Genomic DNA, 21,664 nt, shown 5'->3' on the forward strand with positions numbered 1-21,664 from the left:
GTGCATTCTTTTATTCTGAACAAAAGTCTAATGCCTGGAGTGGGGCAGGTACTTGGTGGGCTCGCACATGAATCCTGGCCTTGTCTAGTTAGTTGCAAGTATACTGTGTACACTGTTTATCTTTGAGGTGACAGATACAGGTTCGCAATGCAGCTTCTTTCTTTTCTGAACTATTGAGAGCAGGCACACAGCATTTTATGCGTTGCAACTATTTTGTGACTTTGTGGGCAGCAGACCACTCCGAAGAGAGTCTGACGAGATTTAATACATTTATGATGAATAAAGATGGTCAGGACAAAAATAGTAACTTTCTGCTATTTCTAATCTACATCTCCCTATCCTCCTCCCCCGTTGCATGCAAGAATGGAGCCTTAGCTGCCATAGTGCCAACTGTCACAAGTACTTTCGCACATCCCAGTCGGGCCTGCTGCATTAATAAATATTAAAATTTAGAGGTATAACTATCATTAGTGCAGTAATACCTAGGTCAGAGAGGAGTGATGGAGCCCATTTCAGTCTTTCGTTTTTTTTGTTTTTTTTAAACCCAGGTGGGCAAGAGGGCTGTTTTTCTTGCTTATATTAGAGATAACTGCAGAAGATTTAAAATTCTGAATTTTGGAGTCAAAACTATAGTTTTTGTTTTAGGCCTAAGCTATCTCCTGACATTAATACAGAAGTCAAGTTGACCTCTTAATGTGATATAGGAGTCAGAGTAACCACTTGTTAATACTGTGGCGATCACCTAGTTTAGCTATGTCACCTGCCTTGAAGATTATAAACTGTGTTTTCTAAAGCTTCTTTACTCTTCCTCTTTACTTTTAAAAGAATTTCTCTTCAGATGCCAGTTGCGGAACAGCTGCTCAATTTCGCTAAATACCTCAATCCAAAATTAATATTGGCTTACTATGATGTCTTCAGGTGAATGCATAAAACATGAACGTCTCAGTAATTCCCATTTTGTGTAGATGTTTGTGTGCAGAGATTTTTTTAATGGAGAGCAGAACAGGAACACAAACAATTATTGCACTAGCCACTGCACCCAAAATAATTTTGGATCAGTTTTTGCCTAAAATGACTGTCACAAAATAGTGTGGCTTGCATTGCTGTTGAGGATCGTCCAGATTCATTGCATTTATTATCTGCAGGATACTGGCGTTGGAATGACAAAAGAAGAGCTTGTGTCCAACCTGGGAACGATTGCTAGATCTGGCTCAAAGGTAAGCTAGCAGTAGTTTTCTTAAGTATCCCAACATTAATTAGTTGCTGTGAAATTTGGTTACGTTCTTTTGTGCTACTTTCTTATCTAATACTGTTCTAAGAGTACTGCTGCCATAAGCTTTATTTCCAGGTATGTTTTTATGTAGACGATTGAGTTTGCTGTGTGGTTGCTTGTGGGACTTGGATGCCCCTAATATCTGGCCACGCATCTAAATGATCTTGAATAGTACCACAGTGACAAATATTTTTTAGATCACGTGATTAAACATTTATGCTGAGAGCGAAGACATCTGTAACCATTTTGCCTCACATACATCATACTTTTGCTTCATCCCCTCCCCCCGCCACCTGTCTAACCAGGCTTGCTGCTCATGACCTCAGTCTGACTTTCTGTCTGGTGCGTTATGGCAGTGTTTAATTTCCTCTTTCAGTCAACGGGTATGTCCTCAAATCCCTTTTTTTAAATTCAGTTTGCGGGAATAGAAAGGGGACTAGTGGGACACTATCCAGTATCAGCAAAGAAAATGGTTATATTATTGGTCTCGAGTACTGCAAAATGTATATCTTTTGCTTGACAGTAGAGTTTCAGTTTTCCTCTTTCTGCTCTAGGCAGTATCTTGGTGGCCACCCTTAATTTTCACCTCGGAGTGGCCAGCTCTGCATGACCCCTGAACATTTAGACCAGTGGTCTTCAAACTTTTTAATGCCGCGCCCCCCCAGTTGAAAAATTCAAATCATTGGGCCCCCCGCAGAATTTTTCACAATTATTTTAGAAAGATGGCAATGTTGAAATAGTTCTAAGCCTATTTAAACATTGCAGTTAAGCACTATTACCTTTTTAAAACTGCAATAACATGCTTCTGCTTAAAACAAAGGCATGTTATATGTATAATATTTCTTGTGGCCAGAGTTTGGCGCCCCCCCTGGGATCACTTGAGGCCCCCCAAGGGGGGCCCGCCCCCCAGTTTGAAGACCTCTGTTTTAGACTGTTAAAAATTATTAATTAAAGTTTGCGATTATTTTACTTTGTTTCCTTTTAGATCCTTAACATTTTCATTGTGGTTGCCATGGTGCACTCACCATGGTCTTTTGCTGTTGTTAGCTTGCGGATCAGACTAACTGTGACACTTCTCGCAGACTCCGTGGCACCAATACACTATCCACACATCTTACAATGCTCTTAAATGGCATGTTTAAATCATTATAGTTTCCTAGACTATGGAAAGAGGTTTCTATATTACCTTTATTGAAGAAACCCATGTTGAATCCAGTTGAGGCCTGTAGTTTCCGTCCCATTTCTAGGTACCCTTTTCCAGCCAGATTAGCAGAGAAGGCTATTAACTTGGAGCACTCCTCATTGTTAGACACCGACAATATACTTGAACCCGACCAATTCGGTTTTAGATGTAGTTATACCACTGAATCTGGACTGATTGTAGCAACGGAGGTCGTTAGAGCAATCATGGACAGTGGGGGCTAGGAAGTGCTTATCTTGGTAAGTTTTTTGGCTCCGTCTGACACGGTAAATCACTCAGTGCTTCTAACCTGTCTGGAGAGTGTAGGGATTAAGCACTTTGACTTGGCTCTTGTTGGTTCATTTCTCTAAGATAGGGAACACTCAGTTGCTCTTGGGGACCATATTTTTACATCTTTTTCACTTCTTGTGGAGTTCCCCAGGGCTCATCATTAAACCCTGCACTTTTCAATGTCCACGCCACACCTCTCGACAGATTAATCCGCTCCTTTGGGTTTTCCTTGGTATTTTACGCAGATGACACCCAGATTGCGGTCTCCATTACAAGTGATTATTCTGAAGTTGCTAGTAGGTTTCACAATTGCATGCTGGAAGTTGGATTAAAAAAAAAGAACTGCCTCAAACCGAATTCAGGTAAAACTGAGGTTTTGTTGTTTGAGAATGATACATCCATTTGGTCCCCAGGCTGATGGCCTCAGGATTTGGGAACTCTTCCATCTCCCTCCAGAAAGGTCAAGAACCTTGGAGTAATTTTTGATGATAAGTTGACTTTCTGTGACCAGCTCACTTAAATTACATCATCATGCTTCTATATCCTGAGAATACTTAAGAAAGTTTTTCCCTGTATCCCTCTTGACCCTCAGAAAACAGTGGTAGTAACCTTAGTTCCATCAAAAATTAGTTATTGCAACACTCTCTATGTTAATCTTCAACAGAAATTGTTGAATAAACTCTAAATTCTTCAGAATGAAACTGCACGTCTTCTCTTAGGAATTCTGACGTTTCAGTCCATATCACATGCATTGCCTAGACCCTATTGGCTACCAGTAAAGAAGCAAATCATCTTCAAAGCCCTATGTATTGCCCTTAAGGCCCTTCATGATTGTGGCCCACAATACCTAAACATAGTTTCTAGTGGTATGTTTCCACAAGAACACTTCGATCCACCTTTGCATACAGTTTGGTGATACCAACAATCAAAATAACTTGTGTGGTGGAAGTTTTATATTCTCCACTCTAAAACTGTGGAATAGTCTACATAATCTGCCTTCGCATCTAAAAAGCCAAAACACTCTGACTATTTTTTGGAAATATTTTAAAACCTGTCTGTTTTCAAATCCCTAGTTCCCAAGTTATCATAACACGCCCAATACCTATTTCCATTTATTGCAGTCTAATGTTTTTCACCGGTTCACTAGCACAAGGATGCCTATTGGTTTTTGCTCGCTTTATGAAAATATTAAATATTCATTTGTTCTAAAATGGAGTGATGTTGGCATGGTAATTGTGTGTATATTTATTTGTTTATTTTAAATGAACTACTTTGAACCCTGATGCAACCACATAGCATTTGGTTATATTCTGATTTAGAGTCAAAATTCTCATTTTGTGGACCGCTTTGCCACCCTGTCCTTCCCTTTGAATTTCTGTATGACTCTAGTGGACTTGAAATCTGTGATCCTGCAGGATTGCCTCGGGATGTTTTGATATTGCTTTGCTATGCTAGCTAAGTACCAGCATCTGCTAGGCAGATGGTGCAGTTAAATCCCCCCCCCCCTTGCAGGTTGCAGAAAGTGCTACTGCTCTCACACCTGGCTTTGGAGAGACAGAAGGCAGCTGAAATACTACTGAGGTGCACCAGCCTTTAAACTTGTTCTTCTGAGTGGAATCTGTTGCCCTTCCATTAGTAAACTCCATTGATTCCTTCTTGACTTCAGCCCTTCTGTTTGACATGAGCATGCATTATTTGTACAAACGTTAATGATATGGGCACAGTGCAGGAAGACTTTGTGACACATCATGTTCCTTACAGGGCCACACTGCATGCAGCATCTAATGGTAATTTCTTGAATAGACTGAGGCTTTTTTTGGCTTCCCCAGAGTACCCCATTGTGTGATGTCTTAGAAATCCCATGGCAAATAAAACCTTAACTGGTGTCTAGCCTCATTATTAATCCTTCCCAGAGCCCTGCTTGAACACAAAACGTTCAACAAAACTGGTTTGACCTTATTGTAGTAAAGTGCCATGTTTCTGTCACAGTTACGCCCACTTTTTGCTAGATGTTAGTGCTTTTAGATTGTAGCTCACTTGAATCCTGCTAACCAGGATCCCAGTGACTGTGCTGTCTCCTCTAAGTTTGGTTGCTGGTAAACCTTTTACACCCATATTTGGCATGCTGGTGCACCCATGTAAGTCCCAAGCAGATGGTCCCTAGGTACCTATGGCATTGGTGGAGGAGGGGTCCCCCATGTTTTGTCACCCATGGAAGCCCATGCAAACTGTCTGCGGGCCTGCCATTGCAGCCTGTGTGAAGTCGTGCATGCACCCTTTCACCACCGAACCTGGTCACTGCACTTGGACATTATAAGTCACCCTTCTGGGAGGCCCTTCAGCCCAAGGGCAGTGTGCATGTCCCCAAGTGTGAGAGTACCTCAGCATGAGCAGGGTGCCCCTATAGACCTCAGGACAATTCATGGACTCCCTAAATGCAGGGAAGCCATCTTAAGGTTTGTAGTGGACACCGGTCAACATGAGTAGTCCAACTACATAATGGCTTCTTTGAACCTAGGCATATTTGGTATCAAACATGTTGGAATCATTCAACTATACTCATTCCAGTGTTAGTTGCATGACACCATGTACTCTGGGTGTTTCTTAGAGGATCTCCCAGTTCTGCCTGTGCAGCCTTATGGGGTCTAGCCACCAGCCCAAGCTGCTGCTGACCCCAGACACTTTTGTGCTCTCCTGCTGGTGAACCTGGCTCAGGCCTGAGGAGCAGGAGAAAGGATTTCCTGCAGGGAGAGGTGTGACCACCTCCCTCTGTGTATTAGGTGTCTAAGGGCTGAGGTGGGGTGGTCGCTGAGCGCCACTAGACTACTTTGAAGAGCACATTTGGTGGCCTCCTTGCATAATCCGGTTTGCACTAGTTCAGGAACCCCTGGTTCTCGCTCTGGCGCGAATCTACACAAAGGACAGGGGAGTGATCACCCCCATGTTCAGTTCCTCCCGTAGACAGAGCTCTGCCAGGTGCCCACTTGATTCTGCCATATTGGCCCCTGGGAGCATCTGGCTGGTTAGGCCAGGTAGATGACGTCCCTGACCCCCTCTGATAGGTGGGTCACTTCAGAGAGTGACCAACCCCCTTTTAGAGCTACTTAAGGGCTCCCTCGAGGGTGGGACCTTAGATTTGTCGAGTAAGACTCTCCAAGGAACTCTCTGCAAGACATCTGCTCCTGGCCTCTGGAACTGCTGCTGATCTGCTGTGTAACCGAAACATGTCTGCTTCTGGTGGGAAGGCTCCCATTGCAACATTGTTTCTCCAAATCCTGCAAGAATTCTGCAACATCCAAGGCTGTGCATCCTCCAGGGTTACAAGGACTCTGTTTGCACCAGGAAGCACAAAGGACTCTCCTTTGGAGTGAAGGGTTCACTCCCCTGCAACCGCAGGCAGCTCAAGACGACGTCGACCAGCTGGTGGGGGTCTGCTGTCCCATGGACATCTGAAGACTCTGCTTCACAGGTGGTAAGTCTTTGGCCTCCTCTGGGTCCTGCTTGTCTTCTAACCAACTTAGGAGACTGTGGGTCCCTCCTCTTGCCACTGGACTAGAACCCCCATGCCCCGCAACTGTTGTACTTGCAAAGGCTTGTTGACACTTCCTCTGGGAGATCTTCAGGCTCCAAGAAGCCTGGGCCTCCAGCACTCTGCACCGCGAAGATCAGCCTCTGTCCTGCAACTCCTGCGAAGTGGGACTTCTGTTTTGTTGTGCTGGTGAGCCTTCCTTGTGACTCCCTGTGTCAGTCGCCTGTGTGTCACTCATGGGGGCTCCAACGACTTATGCTGGCCTTTCTGCATGCTGAGGGCCATTTCTGACTCCCCCTGCCTGGGTAGAGTCTCCTGGACCTTGCTGGTTCCCAAAACTTTGCAAACTCTTCTGCAGCTCTTGTTTGCACTTGCCAGTGCTTGTTGGTGACCTAGCTGGTCACTGGCCCTCCTGCAGTCCGGCGTCCGTTGAGGGACAGCTCGTAGGCAACTCTGGGGAACTTATGCAGCTCCTGGACCTGCAGCTGGACTTCTTCCACTGACTTGCAGAAACTTCACCTTCAGGAGGGTGGGCACTGCCACTTGCACCATCTAGGCACCTCCAAGGGTGCTGAACTCTGTGACCTTCCTTTGCAGGTCCTCCACATCAGGAATCCCTCCCTGAGTTCCACCAGCCTGGTCCACAGGTCGTGACAGCAGCTGGACAGTCTGAAGCATCCACTGACTTCAGAGAGAGTCCCTTCTCTCCTCTGCATCCAGGTCCCCTGGTATAGGTACTCTGTCGTCTAGGTATCCTGGGGTAGGGGCACTCTTTTCTGCTGGTTTCCTCTGAGTCAACTGGGAAGGGTCCTGAATTCCACAAATTCCAACACTACTCTCTTTGTTAGTCTGGGGGACAACAGGGTCAGTAACTAACTACCTTGCATCAGGTTGCTGGGGATACTTACTGTACTTACCTCTGGTGTTTGTATCTGGCCCAGCATGTAACAAACTACCACTCTTCCTTTAGTTGGGCGTCACTATTTCACATGCCACTTTTTTAGTGTATGGTTTGGCCCTCCTATAGGATCCTGTGTTTTATTATGCCATTTCTGATGGTTTTTTTATTTATATATTGTGTGTAGACATCTCCAAAGGGAGAAATACCAATGCTAGTCTAGTAGTAGTGCTGTAGTAAGGTATCCTTTAATTTTTGCAACACTTGTGTGGTTCCTTACTATGAGGGGTTGCTGTCTGACTACTGTGGTATTGCAAGTGCTTTACATTCCTCCTGGATAAGCTTTAGCTGCTCTCCGCCGTTACTCCTAGAGAGCTTCTGCTATCTGGACATCTATTCACTATCACTAAAGATTGCCTGGACTCATTATACGGTGCCACACCATAGGTGTACACCATAAACTGAGCCAGCCTTCTACATTGGTGGTGCAGCAGTGGGATAAGACATTTGCATTGCTTTACCACTTGGTCAGCAGTGACTTTCCATAAGGAAGATCACTACTAACTATTGGTTACCGTCTACACTAGTGGATGCAGGACATCCTAAACTTTTGCCTGGGTAGTCAGGGGTCTAGCAGAGCCCTTTCTCCAAGCCTTTAAAACGTTTAGAAAATTACACTAGGTAGGTCCATCACACACACTACTCTACCACCATTTCTTAAGTTGAGGGAGCTCACCAGACTCAGAAGTCTAGGTAAGGGGGTCTTTAGTTCAAGGAACTTAGGGCCCTGTGTACAGCTAGGAAACGTAAGACAGGTAATAACCCTAACAACACTATTTATCTTAAATCTACTCAATTCAAGATGGCACACAGAATACTGAAAGGGAGAGGGAATTAGGTGAAGATGGTGAACCCCCAGTGTTGGAAAAGGAGGTACCAGGTATTTCCTCTGACCTCACTGGGCAAGACAAAGAGGATTCTGGGGAAACACTTGAACCTGCGGGAAGCTGTGTTGGTAGCACAAGAGAGGGTCATATTAGCAGGCCCTCTTTTACTCCCCCAGGATTGGTAAAGAGAGTCCCCAGGAGGAGCGTATCTGCCTCATCCTCTGTTTACCGTGCCTCAGCTTCTGCTGTTGGCACCATCCACTGTAGCGCAGATGAGGGATCCCTGGAAAGGGGGGTTCAGTTTGCTGAGACTTGAGCAGGTCAAACTCAAGTAGAAGCAGCAGCAGCTGGCTCTACGGAGAGAGGTCCTGGTGATGGAGAGGAAAAAAAGAATTTGGAGTAAGAATCCCATTCTGGCAGCATAAGAGAGTTCAAGGTCAGGGAAGACACCTCTGATTCCAGGAATCTCAGCAGGATAGCCGATCCTTACAAGGTTGGGGATGACATCCATAAGTGGATCACTGCTTTGGAGAGGGCCTGTAAAGTACAGAAGGCCCCTCAGAGGTAGTGGGAAGCTATCCTGTGGCTCTCATTTGTAGACTAAGGCAGAGACAAATGTTTGACTGTGAGGGAGGAAGATGCAGGTGTAAGGAAATGCCTCCTTGGCATGGTTACCCCCTGACGTTTTGCCTTTGCTGATGCTATGTTTTGAATTGAAAGTGTGCTGAGGCCTGCTAACCAGGCCCCAGCACCAGTGTTCTTTCCCTAACCTGTACTTTTGTATCCACAATTGGCACACCCTGGCATCCAGGTAAGTCCCTTGTAACTGGTACCTCTGGTACCAAGGGCCCTGATGCCAGGGAAGGTCTCTAAGGGCTGCAGCATGTCTTATGCCACCCTGGAGACACCTCACTCAGCACAGACACACTGCTTGCCAGCTTGTGTGTGCTGGTGAGAACAAAAATGAGTAAGTCGACATGGCACTCCCCTCAGGGTGCCATGCCAGCCTCTCACTGCCTATGCAAGTATAGATAAGTCACCCCTCTAGCATGCCTTACAGCCCTAAGGCAGGGTGCACTATACCATAGGTGAGGGCACCAGTGCATGAGCACTGTGCCCCTACAGTGTCTAAGCCAAACCTTAGACATTGTAAGTGCAGGGTAGCCATAAAGTGTATATGGTCTGGGAGTTTGTCAAACACGAACTCCACAGCACCATAATGGCTATGCTGAAAACTGGGAAGTTTGGTATCAAACTTCTCAGCACAATAAATGCACACTGATGCCAGTGTACATTTTATTGTGAAACACACCCCAGAGGGCACCTTAGAGGTTCCCCCTGAAACTGTATCCAACTACCTGTGTGGGCTGACTGGTTCCAGCAGCCTGCCACACTAGAGACATGTTGCTGGCCCCATGGGGAGAGTGCCTTTGTCACTCTGAGGCCAGTAACAAAGCCTGCACTGGGTGGAGATGCTAACACCTCCCCCAGGCAGGAGCTGTAACACCTGGCGGTGAGCCTCAAAGGCTCACCCCTTTGTTCCAGCACCGCAGGGCACTCCAGCTAGTGGAGTTGCCCGCCCCCTCCGGCCACGGCCCCCACTTTTGGCGGCAAGACCGGAGGAAATAATGAGAACAACAAGGAGGAGTCACTGGCCAGTCAGGACAGCCCCTAAGGTGTCCTGAGCTGAAGTGACTCTAACTTTTAGAAATCCTCCATCTTGCAGATGGAGGATTCCCCCAATAGGATTAGGGATGTGACCCCCTCCCCTTGGGAGGAGGCACAAAGAGGGTTTACCCACCCTCAGGGCGAGTAGCCATTGGCTACTAACCCCCCAGACCTAAACACGCCCTTAAATTGAGTATTTAAGGGCTCCCCTGAACCTAAGAATTTAGATTCCTGAAACTACAAGAAGAAGAGGACTGCTGAGCTGAAAAACCCCTGCAGAAGAAGAACACAAGACACCAACTGCTTTGGCCCCAGTCTTACCGGCCTGTCTCCTGCCTTCCAAAGAAACCTGCTCCAGCGACGCTTTCCAAAGGACCAGCGACCTCTGAATCCTCAGAGGACTGCCCTGCTTCAAGAAAGACAAGAAACTCCAGAGGACAGCGGCACTGCTCCAAAAGAACTGCAACTTTGTTACAGAGGAGCAGATTTAAAGACCCCTGCAAATCCCCGCAAGAAGCGTGAGACTTGCAACACTGCACCCGGCGACCCCGACTCGACTGGTGGAGAACCAACACCTCAGGGAGGACCCTCCGGCGACTCCGAGACCGTGAGTAACCAAAGTTGTCCCCCCTGAGCCCCCACAGCGACGCCTGCAGAGGGAGTCCCGAGGCTCCCCCTGACCGCGACTGCCTGAACCTAAAGTCCCGACGGCTGGAAAAGACCCTGCACCCGCAGCCCCCAGCACCTGAAGGATCGGAACTTCTGTGCAGGAGTGACCCCCAGGAGGCCCTCTCCCTTGCCCAGGTGGTGGCTACCCCGAGGAGCCCCCCCCTTGCCTGCCTGCACCGCTGAAGAGACCCCTTGGTCTCCCATTGAAACCTACAGAGAACCCAACGCTTGTTTGCACACTGCACCCGGCCGCCCCCGCGCTGCTGAGGGTGTACTTTCTGTGTGGACTTGTGTCCCCCCCGGTGCCCTACAAAACCCCCCTGGTCTGCCCTCCGAAGACCCGGGTACTTACCTGCTGGCAGACTGGAACCGGGGCACCCCCTTCTCTCCATTGAAGCCTATGTGTTTTGGGCACCTCTTTGACCTCTGCACCTGACCGGCCCTGAGCTGCTGGTGTGGTAACTTTGGGGTTGCTCTGAACCCCCAACGGTGGGCTACCTTGGACCCAAAACTGAGACCTGTAAGTGACTTACTTACCTGTTAAAAATAACAATACTTTACCTCCCCCAGGAACTGTGAAAATTGCACTGTGTCCACTTTTAAAACAGCTATTTGTGTTTTATGTAAAAAGTATAAATGCTACTGTAATTATTCAAAGTTCCTAAAGTACTTACCTGCAATACCTTTCAAATTAGATATTACATGTAGAATTTGAACCTGTGGTTCTTAAAATAAACTAAGAAAAGAAATTTTTCTATAACAAAACCTATTGGCTGGATTTGTCTCTGAGTGTGTGTTCCTCATTTATTGCCTGTGTGTATGTACAACAAATGCTTAACACTACTCCTTTGATAAGCCTACTGCTCGACCACACTACCACAAAATAGAGCATTAGTATTATCTCTTTTTGCCACTATCTTACCTCTAAGGGGAACCCTTGGACTCTGTGCATGCTATTCCTTACTTTGAAATAGCACATACACAGCCAACTTCCTACAGCAGGTAACTATCCGGTCTTGAAAGAGTCTCTGATTGCTGTTTATGGGCTCCTCAACTGTAGAATACAGCATTAAGTTCAGGGAAACTCAGAAGGAGTCCTCTCAAGACTGGGTAGACTTTGCGGCCTGTTCAGTTAAGGCTCTGGAAGGCTGGTTACGTGGTGGTAATGTACACGACTATAAAGGGCTGTACAATCTTATCATGCGAGAGCACATCCTTAATAACTGTGTGTCTAACAAGCTGCATCATTACCTGGTGGACTCAGATCTGACCCCTCCCCAAGAATCTGGAAAGAAGGCAGACAAATGGGTTTGCACCAGAGTGAGTAAGAAAACTCACAGTGGGGTTGACCAAAAGAAGAAGTGTTCTTCTAAAACCAAGGAGAATAATGAGGAGAAATCCACTGAAAAGAGTCTTCATCAGGCCCACAAATTCCTTCTGGGGGTGGGTCCAAATCCTCTTCCACCTCCTCAAAAAAGAAACCTTAGTGCGTCCTGTGCAGGGAAAAAGGCCACAGGGTAGGTGATAGCACTTGCCCTAGGAAAAGCATCAAGAGTACTACTACCACTCCACTTAGTGCTCCTAGCAATAGCACTGGTGGTAGTACTTCAACCAAGGGTGTAGCTGGGTTCACCTTGAGGAGTGCAGTGGACTCTGGAGTAGTCTGAGAAACAACTGAAGCTGTGTTAGTATCAGAGGGTGGCACTGACCTTGCCACTCTGGCTGCCTGGCCTCCTAATATGAGGAAATACAGGCGGAACCCCCTCATTAATAGTATTGAGGCAGAAGAAGCTTGAAGGGACACAGGTGCCAGTGTTACTTTGGTGACTGAAAAACTGGTGTCTCCTGTGCAAATCTTACTTGGTCACAATTACCAAGTCACCAACGAAGATAACATCAGTAAGTGCCACCCCTTGGTAATTGTTAACTTAGGTAGGAATGGGATGGGGTTACTGGCCCTAAAAAAGTTGTAGTGTCCTCTTCTATTCCTGTAGATTGTCTAACAGGCACAGACCCTTGCAGCAATGCTGGGTATCCCTGCTAATGTCTTTGTGACCACTAGAGAAGAATCATGAACACCAAAAATATTGACCAGTCGGCTTCCAAGAAGAGAGGTAGAAAGGTGAGAATCAGACTCCTGAGGGGGATGATCTTACTCCTGTGAGGAACAACATCCGGGGGAGCTGGGTGCTGACACAGCAGAGCTCTTGGGTGCAGGGGGCCCTCCAGAGAAGAGCTGAGTTTGAAGCAGTCGTACTGCCATTCTTTTGGAGGTCTCAGACAGCCAGCTGGTGCACAAGATGCAGGGGATTTCAGTGGACCACACAGGGTCTACTGGGAAAATGGGCTTCCATACTCTGAGGCTAGGGGTCCCAAACCTGGTGCCACCATGAAGTTGGCCATACCTCAGACGTTTAGGGAGTTCCTATTGACCTTAGCCCATTACGTTCCCCTTGCAGACATCTTGGGCAAAGCAAGACATGGGACAGACTGTGGGCTTTCCTAAAGAGGTTGTGTCCAACAGGTGAAAACTTCATGTCTGGATACCTCAACGCAATGTGAAAGGAATTTGGTGTAACCTATACATTCACCACTCCTTATCCTCGGGGAAACCGGTTAGTTGAGAGATTCAACAAAAACCCTAAACGGTATGATTATGGGACTCACTAAGAAGATGGGATGTTCTGTTACCTTGTCTTCTATTTGCCTACAGAGAGATTCCATAGAAGGGAGTGGGTTACATCCCATTTAAACTTCTGTTTGGACATCCAGTTAGGGGTCCTCCTGCTCTTATGAAGGGGCGTTGGGAGCAACCTCTCAAGCCCCCTAAACAAGACATAATTGACTATGTACTAGGCCTGCACTCTTGCATGGCAGAGTACATGAAGAAGGCTTCTAAAAACCTTGAGGCCAGCCAAGAGCTTCCAAAGCAGTGACATGACTAAAAGGCTGTATTGACTGTTTACCAGCCAGTACAGAAAGTGTGGGTCCTATACCCTGTGGCCCCAAGAGCACTCCAAGACAAGTGGAGTCGCCCCCACACAATTGTAGAACAGAACGATGAGGTCATATATTTGGTTGACCTAGTGTAGGAAGTTGGCTGTGTATGTGCTATTTCAAAGTAAGGAATAGCATGCACAGAGTCCAAGGGTTCCCCTTAGAGGTAAGATAGTGGCAAAAAGAGATAATACTAATGCTCTATTTTGTGGTAGTGTGGTCGAGCAGTAGGCTTATCAAAGGAGTAGTGTTAAGCATTTGTTGTACATACACACAGGCAATAAATGAGGAACACACACTCAGAGACAAATCCAGCCAATAGGTTTTGTTATAGAAAAATATCTTTTCTTAGTTTATTTTAAGAACCACAGGTTCAAATTCTACATGTAATATCTCATTTGAAAGGTATTGCAGGTAAGTACTTTAGGAACTTTGAATAATTACAGTAGCATATATACTTTTCACAAAACACAAAAAGCTGTTTTAAAAGTGGACACTTAGTGCAATTTTCACAGTTCCTGGGGGAGGTAAAGTATTGTTATTTTTAGCAGGTAAGTAAGTCACTTACAGGTCTCAGTTTTGGGTCCAAGGTAGCCCACCGTTGGGGGTTCAGAGCAACCCCAAAGTTACCACACCAGCAGCTCAGGGCCGGTCAGGTGCAGAGGTCAAAGAGGTGCCCAAAATACATAGGCTTCAATGGAGAGAAGGGGGTGCCCCGGTTCCAGTCTGCCAGCAGGTAAGTACCCGCGTCTTCGGAGGGCAGACCAGGGGGGTTTTGTAGGGCACCGGGGGGGACACAAGTCCACACAGAAAGTACACCCTCAGCAGCGCGGGGGGCCTGGTGCAGTGTGCAAACAAGCGTCGGGTTCTCTGTAGGTTTCAAAGGGAGACCAAGGGGTCTCTTCAGCGGTGCAGGCAGGCAAGGGCGGGGCTCCTCGGGGTAGCCACCACCTGGGCAAGGGAGAGGGCCTCCTGGGGGTCACTCCTGCACAGAAGTTCCGATCCTTCAGGTGCTGGGGGCTGCGGTTGCAGGGTCTTTTCCAGCCGTCGGGAAATTAGATTTCGGGCAGTCGCGGTCAGGGGGAGCCTCGGGATTCCCTCTGCAGGCGTTGCTGTGGGGGCTCAGGGGGGACAACTTTGGTTACTCACGGTCTCGGAGTCGCCGGAGGGTCCTCCCTGAGGTGTTGGTTCTCCACCAGTCGAGTCGGGGTCGCCGGGTGCAGTGTTGCAAGTCTCACGCTTCTTGCGGGGAGTTGCAAGGGTCTTTAAATCTGCTCCTTTGAAACAAAGTTGCAGTCTTTTTGGAGCAGGGCCGCTGTCCTCTGGAGTTTCTTGTCTTTCTTGAAGCAGGGCAGTCATCTGAGGATTCAGGGGTCGCTGGTCCTTAGGAAAGCGTCGCTGGAGCAGGTTTCTTTGGAAGGCAGGAGACAGGCCGGTAGGTCTGGGGCCAAAGCAGTTGGTGTCTTCTGTTCTTCTTCTGCAGGGGTCTTTCAGCTCAGCAGTCCTCTTCTTCAGGTCAGTTGCAGGAATCTAAATTCTTAGGTTCAGGGGAGCCCTTAAATACTAAATTTAAGGGCGTGTTTAGGTCTGGGGGGTTAGTAGCCAATGGCTACAAGCCCTGAGGGTGGGTACACCCTTTTTGTGCCTCCTCCCAAGGGGAGGGGGGTCACATCCCTAATCCCATTGGGGAATCCTCCATCTGTAAGATGGAGGATTTCTAAAAGTTAGAGTCACTTCAGCTCAGGACACCTTAGGGGCTGTCCTGACTGGCCAGTGACTCCTCCTTGTTGTTCTCATTATTTCCCCCGGCCTTGCCGCCAAAAGTGGGGCCGTGGCCGGAGGGGGCGGGCAACTCCACTAGCTGGAGTGCCCTGTGGTGCTGGAACAAAGGGGGTGAGCCTTTGAGGCTCATCGCCAGGTGTTACAGCTCCCGCCTGGGGGAGGTGTTAGCATCTCCACCCAGTGCAGGCTTTGGTACTGGCCTCAGAGTGATAAAGGCACTCTCCCCATGGGGCCAGCAACATGTCTCGGTTGTGGCAGGCTGCTGGAACCAGTCAGCCTACACAGATAGTCGGTTAAGGTTTCAGGGGGCACCTCTAAGGTGACCTCTGGTGTGTATTTTACAATAAAATGTACACTGGCATCAGTGTGCTTTTATTGTGCTGAGAAGTTTGATACCAAACTTCCCAGTTTTCAGTGTAGCCATTATGGTGCTGTGGAGTTCGTGTTTGACAGACTCCCAGACCATATACTCTTATGGCTACCCTGCACTTACAATGTCTAAGGTTTTGCTTAGACACTGTAGGGGCACAGTGCTCATGCACTGGTGCCCTCACCCATTGTATAGTGCACCCTGCCTTAGGGCTGTAAGGCCTGCTTGAGGGGTGACTTATCTATACTGGCATAGGCAGTGAGAGGCTGGCATGGCACCCTGAGGGGAGTGCCATGTCGACTTACTCATTTTGTTCTCACCAGCACACACAAGCTGGCAAGCAGTGTGTCTGTGCTGAGTGAGAGGTCTCCAGGGTGGCATAAGACATGCTGCAGCCCTTAGAGACCTTCCCTGGCATCAGGGCCCTTGGTACCAGAGGTACCAGTTACAAGGGACTTACCTGGATGCCAGGGTGTGCCAATTGTGGATACAAAAGTACAGGTTAGGGAAAGAACACTGGTGCTGGGGCCTGGTTAGCAGGCCTCAGTACACTTTCAATTCAAAACATAGCATCAGCAAAAAAAAGTCAGGGGGTAACCATGCCAAGGAGGCATTTCCTTACACCTGGGCACTCTAAGAAGCCCCACAGGGTGCTTCATGTGAATCTCCTCAAACTTTACTATAACAGGGCTAACATGAGCTTGCTCACAGCCACTGAGGAAAGGCAGGAACCAGAGAGTGACCCTCTCCCTGACCTTCTCTCCCACAACCCCGTTTATGGTTCAATGAATGTAGTAGTCTTTGCAGACTGCCTTTCTGAACAAAAACACGCTGACTGCAGACAGGTTCTCAGCCAGTTTTCTGAACTCTTCTCCTTGTGTGGTTCTTTCTTGCGAGTGATTTACTGTCCGGCTACTGTGGTATTGAACGTGCTTTACATTCCTCCTGGATAAGCTTTAGCTGCTCTTCTCAGCTACCCATAGAAAGCTTCTGCTATATGGACACCCACTACCTGTCACCTACCATAGGTGTACACCATAAACTGAGCCAGCCTCCTACACTTATACAGGGAGTGCAGAATTATTAGGCAAATTAGTATTTTGACCACATCATCCTCTTTATGCATGTTGTCTTACTCCAAGCTGTACAGGCTTGAAAGCCTACTACCAATTAAGCATATTAGGTGATGTGCATCTCTGTAATGAGAAGGGGTGTGGTCTAATGACATCAACACCCTATATCAGGTGTGCATAATTATTAGGCAACTTCCTTTCCTTTGGCAAAATGGGTCAAAAGAAGGACTTGACAGGCTCAGAAAAGTCAAAAATAGTGAGATATCTTACAGAGGGATGCAGCACTCTTAAAATTGCAAAGCTTCTGAAGCGTGATCATCGAACAATCAAGCGTTTCATTCAAAATAGTCAACAGGGTCGCAAGAAGCGTGTGGAAAAACCAAGGCGCAAAATAACTGCCCATGAACTGAGAAAAGTCAAGCGTGCAGCTGCCACGATGCCACTTGCCACCAGTTTGGCCATATTTCAGAGCTGCAACATCACTGGAGTGCCCAAAAGCACAAGGTGTGCAATACTCAGAGACATGGCCAAGGTAAGAAAGGCTGAAAGACGACCACCACTGAACAAGACACACAAGCTGAAACGTCAAGACTGGGCCAAGAAATATCTCAAGACTGATTTTTCTAAGGTTTTATGGACTGATGAAATGAGAGTGAGTCTTGATGGGCCAGATGGATGGGCCCGTGGCTGGATTGGTAAAGGGCAGAGACCTCCAGTCCCACTCAGACGCCAGCAAGGTGGAGGTGGAGTACTGGTTTGGGCTGGTATCATCAAAGATGAGCTTGTGGGGCCTTTTCGGGTTGAGGATGGAGTCAAGCTCAACTCCCAGTCCTACTGCCAGTTCCTAGAAGACACCTTCTTCAAGCAGTGGTACAGGAAGAAGTCTGCATCCTTCAAGAAAAACATGATTTTCATGCAGGACAATGCTCCATCACACGCGTCCAAGTACTCCACAGCGTGGCTGGCAAGAAAGGGTATAAAAGAAGGAAATCTAATGACATGGCCTCCTTGTTCACCTGATCTGAACCCCATTGAGAACCTGTGGTCCATCATCAAATGTGAGATTTACAAGGAGGGAAAACAGTACACCTCTCTGAACAGTGTCTGGGAGGCTGTGGTTGCTGCTGCACGCAATGTTGATGGTGAACAGATCAAAACACTGACAGAATCCATGGATGGCAGGCTTTTGAGTGTCCTTGCAAAGAAAGGTGGCTATATTGGTCACTGATTTGTTTTTGTTTTGTTTTCGAATGTCAGAAATGTATATTTGTGAATGTTGAGATGTTATATTGGTTTCACTGGTAATAATAAATAATTGAAATGGGTATATATTTGTTTTTTGTTAAGTTGCCTAATAATTATGCACAGTAATAGTCACCTGCACACACAGATATCCCCCTAACATAGCTAAAACTAAAAACAAACTAAAAACTACTTCCAAAAATATTCAGCTTTCATATTAATGAGTTTTTTCGGTTCATTGAGAACATGGTTGTTGTTCAATAATAAAATTAATCCTCAAAAATACAACTTGCCTAATAATTCTGCACTCCCTGTATGCTGATATACTTCTAGATCTATCTGTGAACCAAGCATTTCTTGTGTGCCACACCTGGGAATCACCCAGTTGTTTCTTCCTGCTATATTGTACTGAGGGTTGTTTGACGACTCCACTCTGGAAGTCACCATGTTTTCTTGAGAATCCACATTTCCTTGGCCTGTTGGTGTCTGCACTTTCCCAGTATGGGAAAGCCGAGGGATAAAGACACTGAACGTGCGCTTCACATTTGACTTTGAGCTTGTGTGTGATTACACTTTTGCACTACTAAATTCCAAACAGTTACCAACCTAGTCTGTCTGCCTCAGCATCATTGGGAGAGTTAACTTCGTAAAGGAGTAGCCTGGTTATGCAGTGAAAGTACAATAATACACAAACCCCAGAACACCCATTGTAAACAACAGTCCCGGCAAATGGGTATTGACCACTTCAAGACCACGAGAAAGCAACACCAGCAAAATGTGAGGTATACATTAATTTAATGGAGGAATTATGTGTGCAAGAGCAGGCTTGTTGGAAACAGTAAAACAATCAACTACATGATTCCATGAAGAAACACTGGTTGTCTTCAGTTTGGTATAGCAGGTAAAACAAGTTTTCAACAGTTTAGTAATTTATACTCAACCTACCAAAGTAGGAGTCCCTCTGAGATTAAACGGTCCAGAGAAGCATGACGGTTATCAGCAATTTCAATTTTTGCTAATAGATAAGTAATCGGATTAGACATGTTTGTGGGGGCTTGATTACAGATGAGATTGTTAAGGTGTCCTGGAGTACAACTCCATATTTTTGCAGCAGATTTAAAGAAATATAATCTTAGCACATCGAAGCCAATATGTGAGTACCATTGTGTTGAATAATAGTAACTGTGTTATTGCAGCATTTTGATACTTGAGTAAAAGAACACTATATAAGAAGTCAATTATTATGAGACATTTATTCATAAAATAATATTATCAAAAATCACTTATTTACTTTTGGCATCATCTTAAAGTTTGACACCTTAGGGCCTCATTACGAGGCTAGCGGTCTTCAGACTGCCAGTACTACTGTGGCAGTCTGACTGCCACATTAAGACCGCCAGGGTTCCGCCAGCCCAGCTGAGATGACTTGGTGGTGACAGAGATTGTAATCGGTCTTGCGTATTACGACCTTGCTCTATGCAGGCAACAGTGCTGTAGCCTGCAGGGTGCACCAGCACCCTTGCAATGTTCACTGTCTGTAGAGCAGACAGTGAACACTGAGACGGTGCAGGGCAGGGAGACCCCTGCACTGCTCATGCCAAGTGCATGGGCAGGGCAGGCCCCCCTGTGGCCCTCTGCAGCTGTGGTAAAACCGCCATGAAAAGGCTTGCGTAGAGCAGGTCAGGAAACAACCTGGCCCTAAAAGTAGATTTGGAAAACAATACTCGTGCCTGAGAATAGAGAAAAAGATTAGTTTATCAAGTACGGTTATAATCAAATAGCATTAATTTCCTCAAGCTTAGATGATGAAGTTTTTTTAATAGGCTTATAGATAAGATGATTGAGCAGGTACATCTATGACTGAAGTGAAGAGAGCTAACAATGGCGTAGTTCAAGAACCGATCAGAAAATGCACAATATTCAGTGTTTCCAAAGCTAAAATTAGCCCTTAAAGTTTGTATGAAGACAGCTTAATCTTTTTAAGTAACTATAACTTGTGAGCTAAGGTAACTATAACTCGCGCCCTCGCCATGCCCTGTCCCAAGACAGTACAACACTCATGACATCTTTGTTAACATCATTGATAATATCACTGTAACATTTGCAGTAATGTTATTGATGAGAAAACTGTGTATGGTGAGGGCACGAGTAATAGTTACCTTAGGGCAAGAGTTATAGTTACTCGAAATAACTCTAAAACAGCTGAATTTCTATGGTGTATATGTGTGTGTGTGTGTGTATGTATGTGTGTGTATGTATGTGTGTGTATGTATGTATGTGTGTATGTGTGTATATATATATATATATATATATATATATATATATATATATATATATATTAGAGATTAGGATGCAAAAGGCTGAATTTCAGGTTGAGGAGAATATGGATGTTTCTACATAAAAAATGTCACAGAACAATCACATTGAAAATAATAATGATGGGTAGCACACTTCTTTCTATAGTGAAAGGTATTGTTGGTGCTGTAATGCTCCTACAACGTAAGGAAATAGGAACAACCTTTCCCCCCACTTTGCTGAATAATTGCTAAAAGATGCCTTTATATTTTCTCTTATGATTTGTATTTTTTCTTTCCTGCTCCATTATTCTTGCCAGGCTTTCTTAGAATCCCTTCAGAACCAAGCAGATGCCAGCGGCAACATAATTGGTCAGTTTGGTGTGGGTTTCTACTCTGCTTTCATGGTTGCCAGCAAGGTGGAAGTCTATTCACAGTCCGCTGAAGAAGAGAACGCTGGGTACAAGTGGTGTTCAGATGGGTGAGTGATGGGTATAACTGGAGATTCATTAATACATCATTTGTCAAAGCAAAGTGTAGAGAAGTGGTGTTCAGCATAGGAGCCCGAAGGGCTTGATCTTTTTAGGATAACCACCCACTGTATAGAAGCATGAGTGAGATTTATTGTTTGTAAATTTACTATGATTTGCTGTACTGAAAAGCTGGTATGTAAGTGGCACTCTTCACCTCTGTTTTTGGGGATGGGCAGTGTTTTGCAGGTTCAAGATGTCAGATGGAGAAACAAATCTGAAACATTTTGTGACTGTTGTTTTTTACTGTTTTCATAAATAAGGATGCTCATTACTCTTGCATTAAATCTATGCAAAAAGATCAAAGCTTTGAAAGACACACTTGTCCTTACTATTTCATTGAGCGAAGATGAGACTTTTATTGCTTCAAATACATAAGCAAACCCAAGTGTTTCTACCACTTATTCGTGCAATTTATGCTAAGAGCATACTAAGCACCAACTGGATGTTAGGTGGGAAACACAATTTTTTCAGACATAGATAATTGTCAGACTGATGAGCTTTTAAATTAGCGGAGGAGCAATATGCTTTCAATTCTCTCCGTAACCTTTCATTGCGTAATGGAGAATGAATAGACCAGTACCCTGTTCTATGTGAAGACTCAGGATCTGCTATCCTCAAGGGTTCCATCGGTCTTCATTTCACTATTTGTTTTGTACTTAAAGGACACTTTGGGTTTCAGAATCCTCAAATAGACTACTGAACAAAATATATATAATATCTCCGAATTACATGTGTCTGTCCTTTACAAGATACTGTTTAGGGACTCCGAACTGAAATGAGGCTTGTTCCTTTTTCCCATATGACCAAGTTAGAATGTTCTTGTTGTGATTCGTGGTTTGCTGGAACCACTGCCTGTGCAGGAAGGTAGTTATAAGCCTTAGTTGAGGTTTTAATAGATGTGTCCATACTATTAATAACTGCAGGTGATGCTTTTATCAGAATATTGAACATAGAGTTGTGCTGCTACTTGAGCACCTA

At 45.8% G+C, this 21,664-nt stretch overlaps 1 protein-coding gene across 1 annotated transcript in view; it reads left to right on the forward strand.

Annotated features, from left to right (window-relative positions):
- Nucleotides 1–21,664, forward strand: part of TRAP1 (TNF receptor associated protein 1) — a 209,134-nt gene that overhangs the window by 30,114 nt on the left and 157,356 nt on the right. The window contains exons 5-6 of the mRNA XM_069210470.1: nucleotides 1,146–1,217; nucleotides 20,474–20,634. Coding sequence (XP_069066571.1) covers nucleotides 1,146–1,217; nucleotides 20,474–20,634 — 233 coding nt within the window. The remainder of the gene's footprint in view (nucleotides 1–1,145; nucleotides 1,218–20,473; nucleotides 20,635–21,664) is intronic.

This window comes from Pleurodeles waltl, chromosome 10 (genome assembly GCF_031143425.1).
Source record: "Pleurodeles waltl isolate 20211129_DDA chromosome 10, aPleWal1.hap1.20221129, whole genome shotgun sequence".
NCBI lineage: Eukaryota > Metazoa > Chordata > Amphibia > Caudata > Salamandridae > Pleurodeles > Pleurodeles waltl.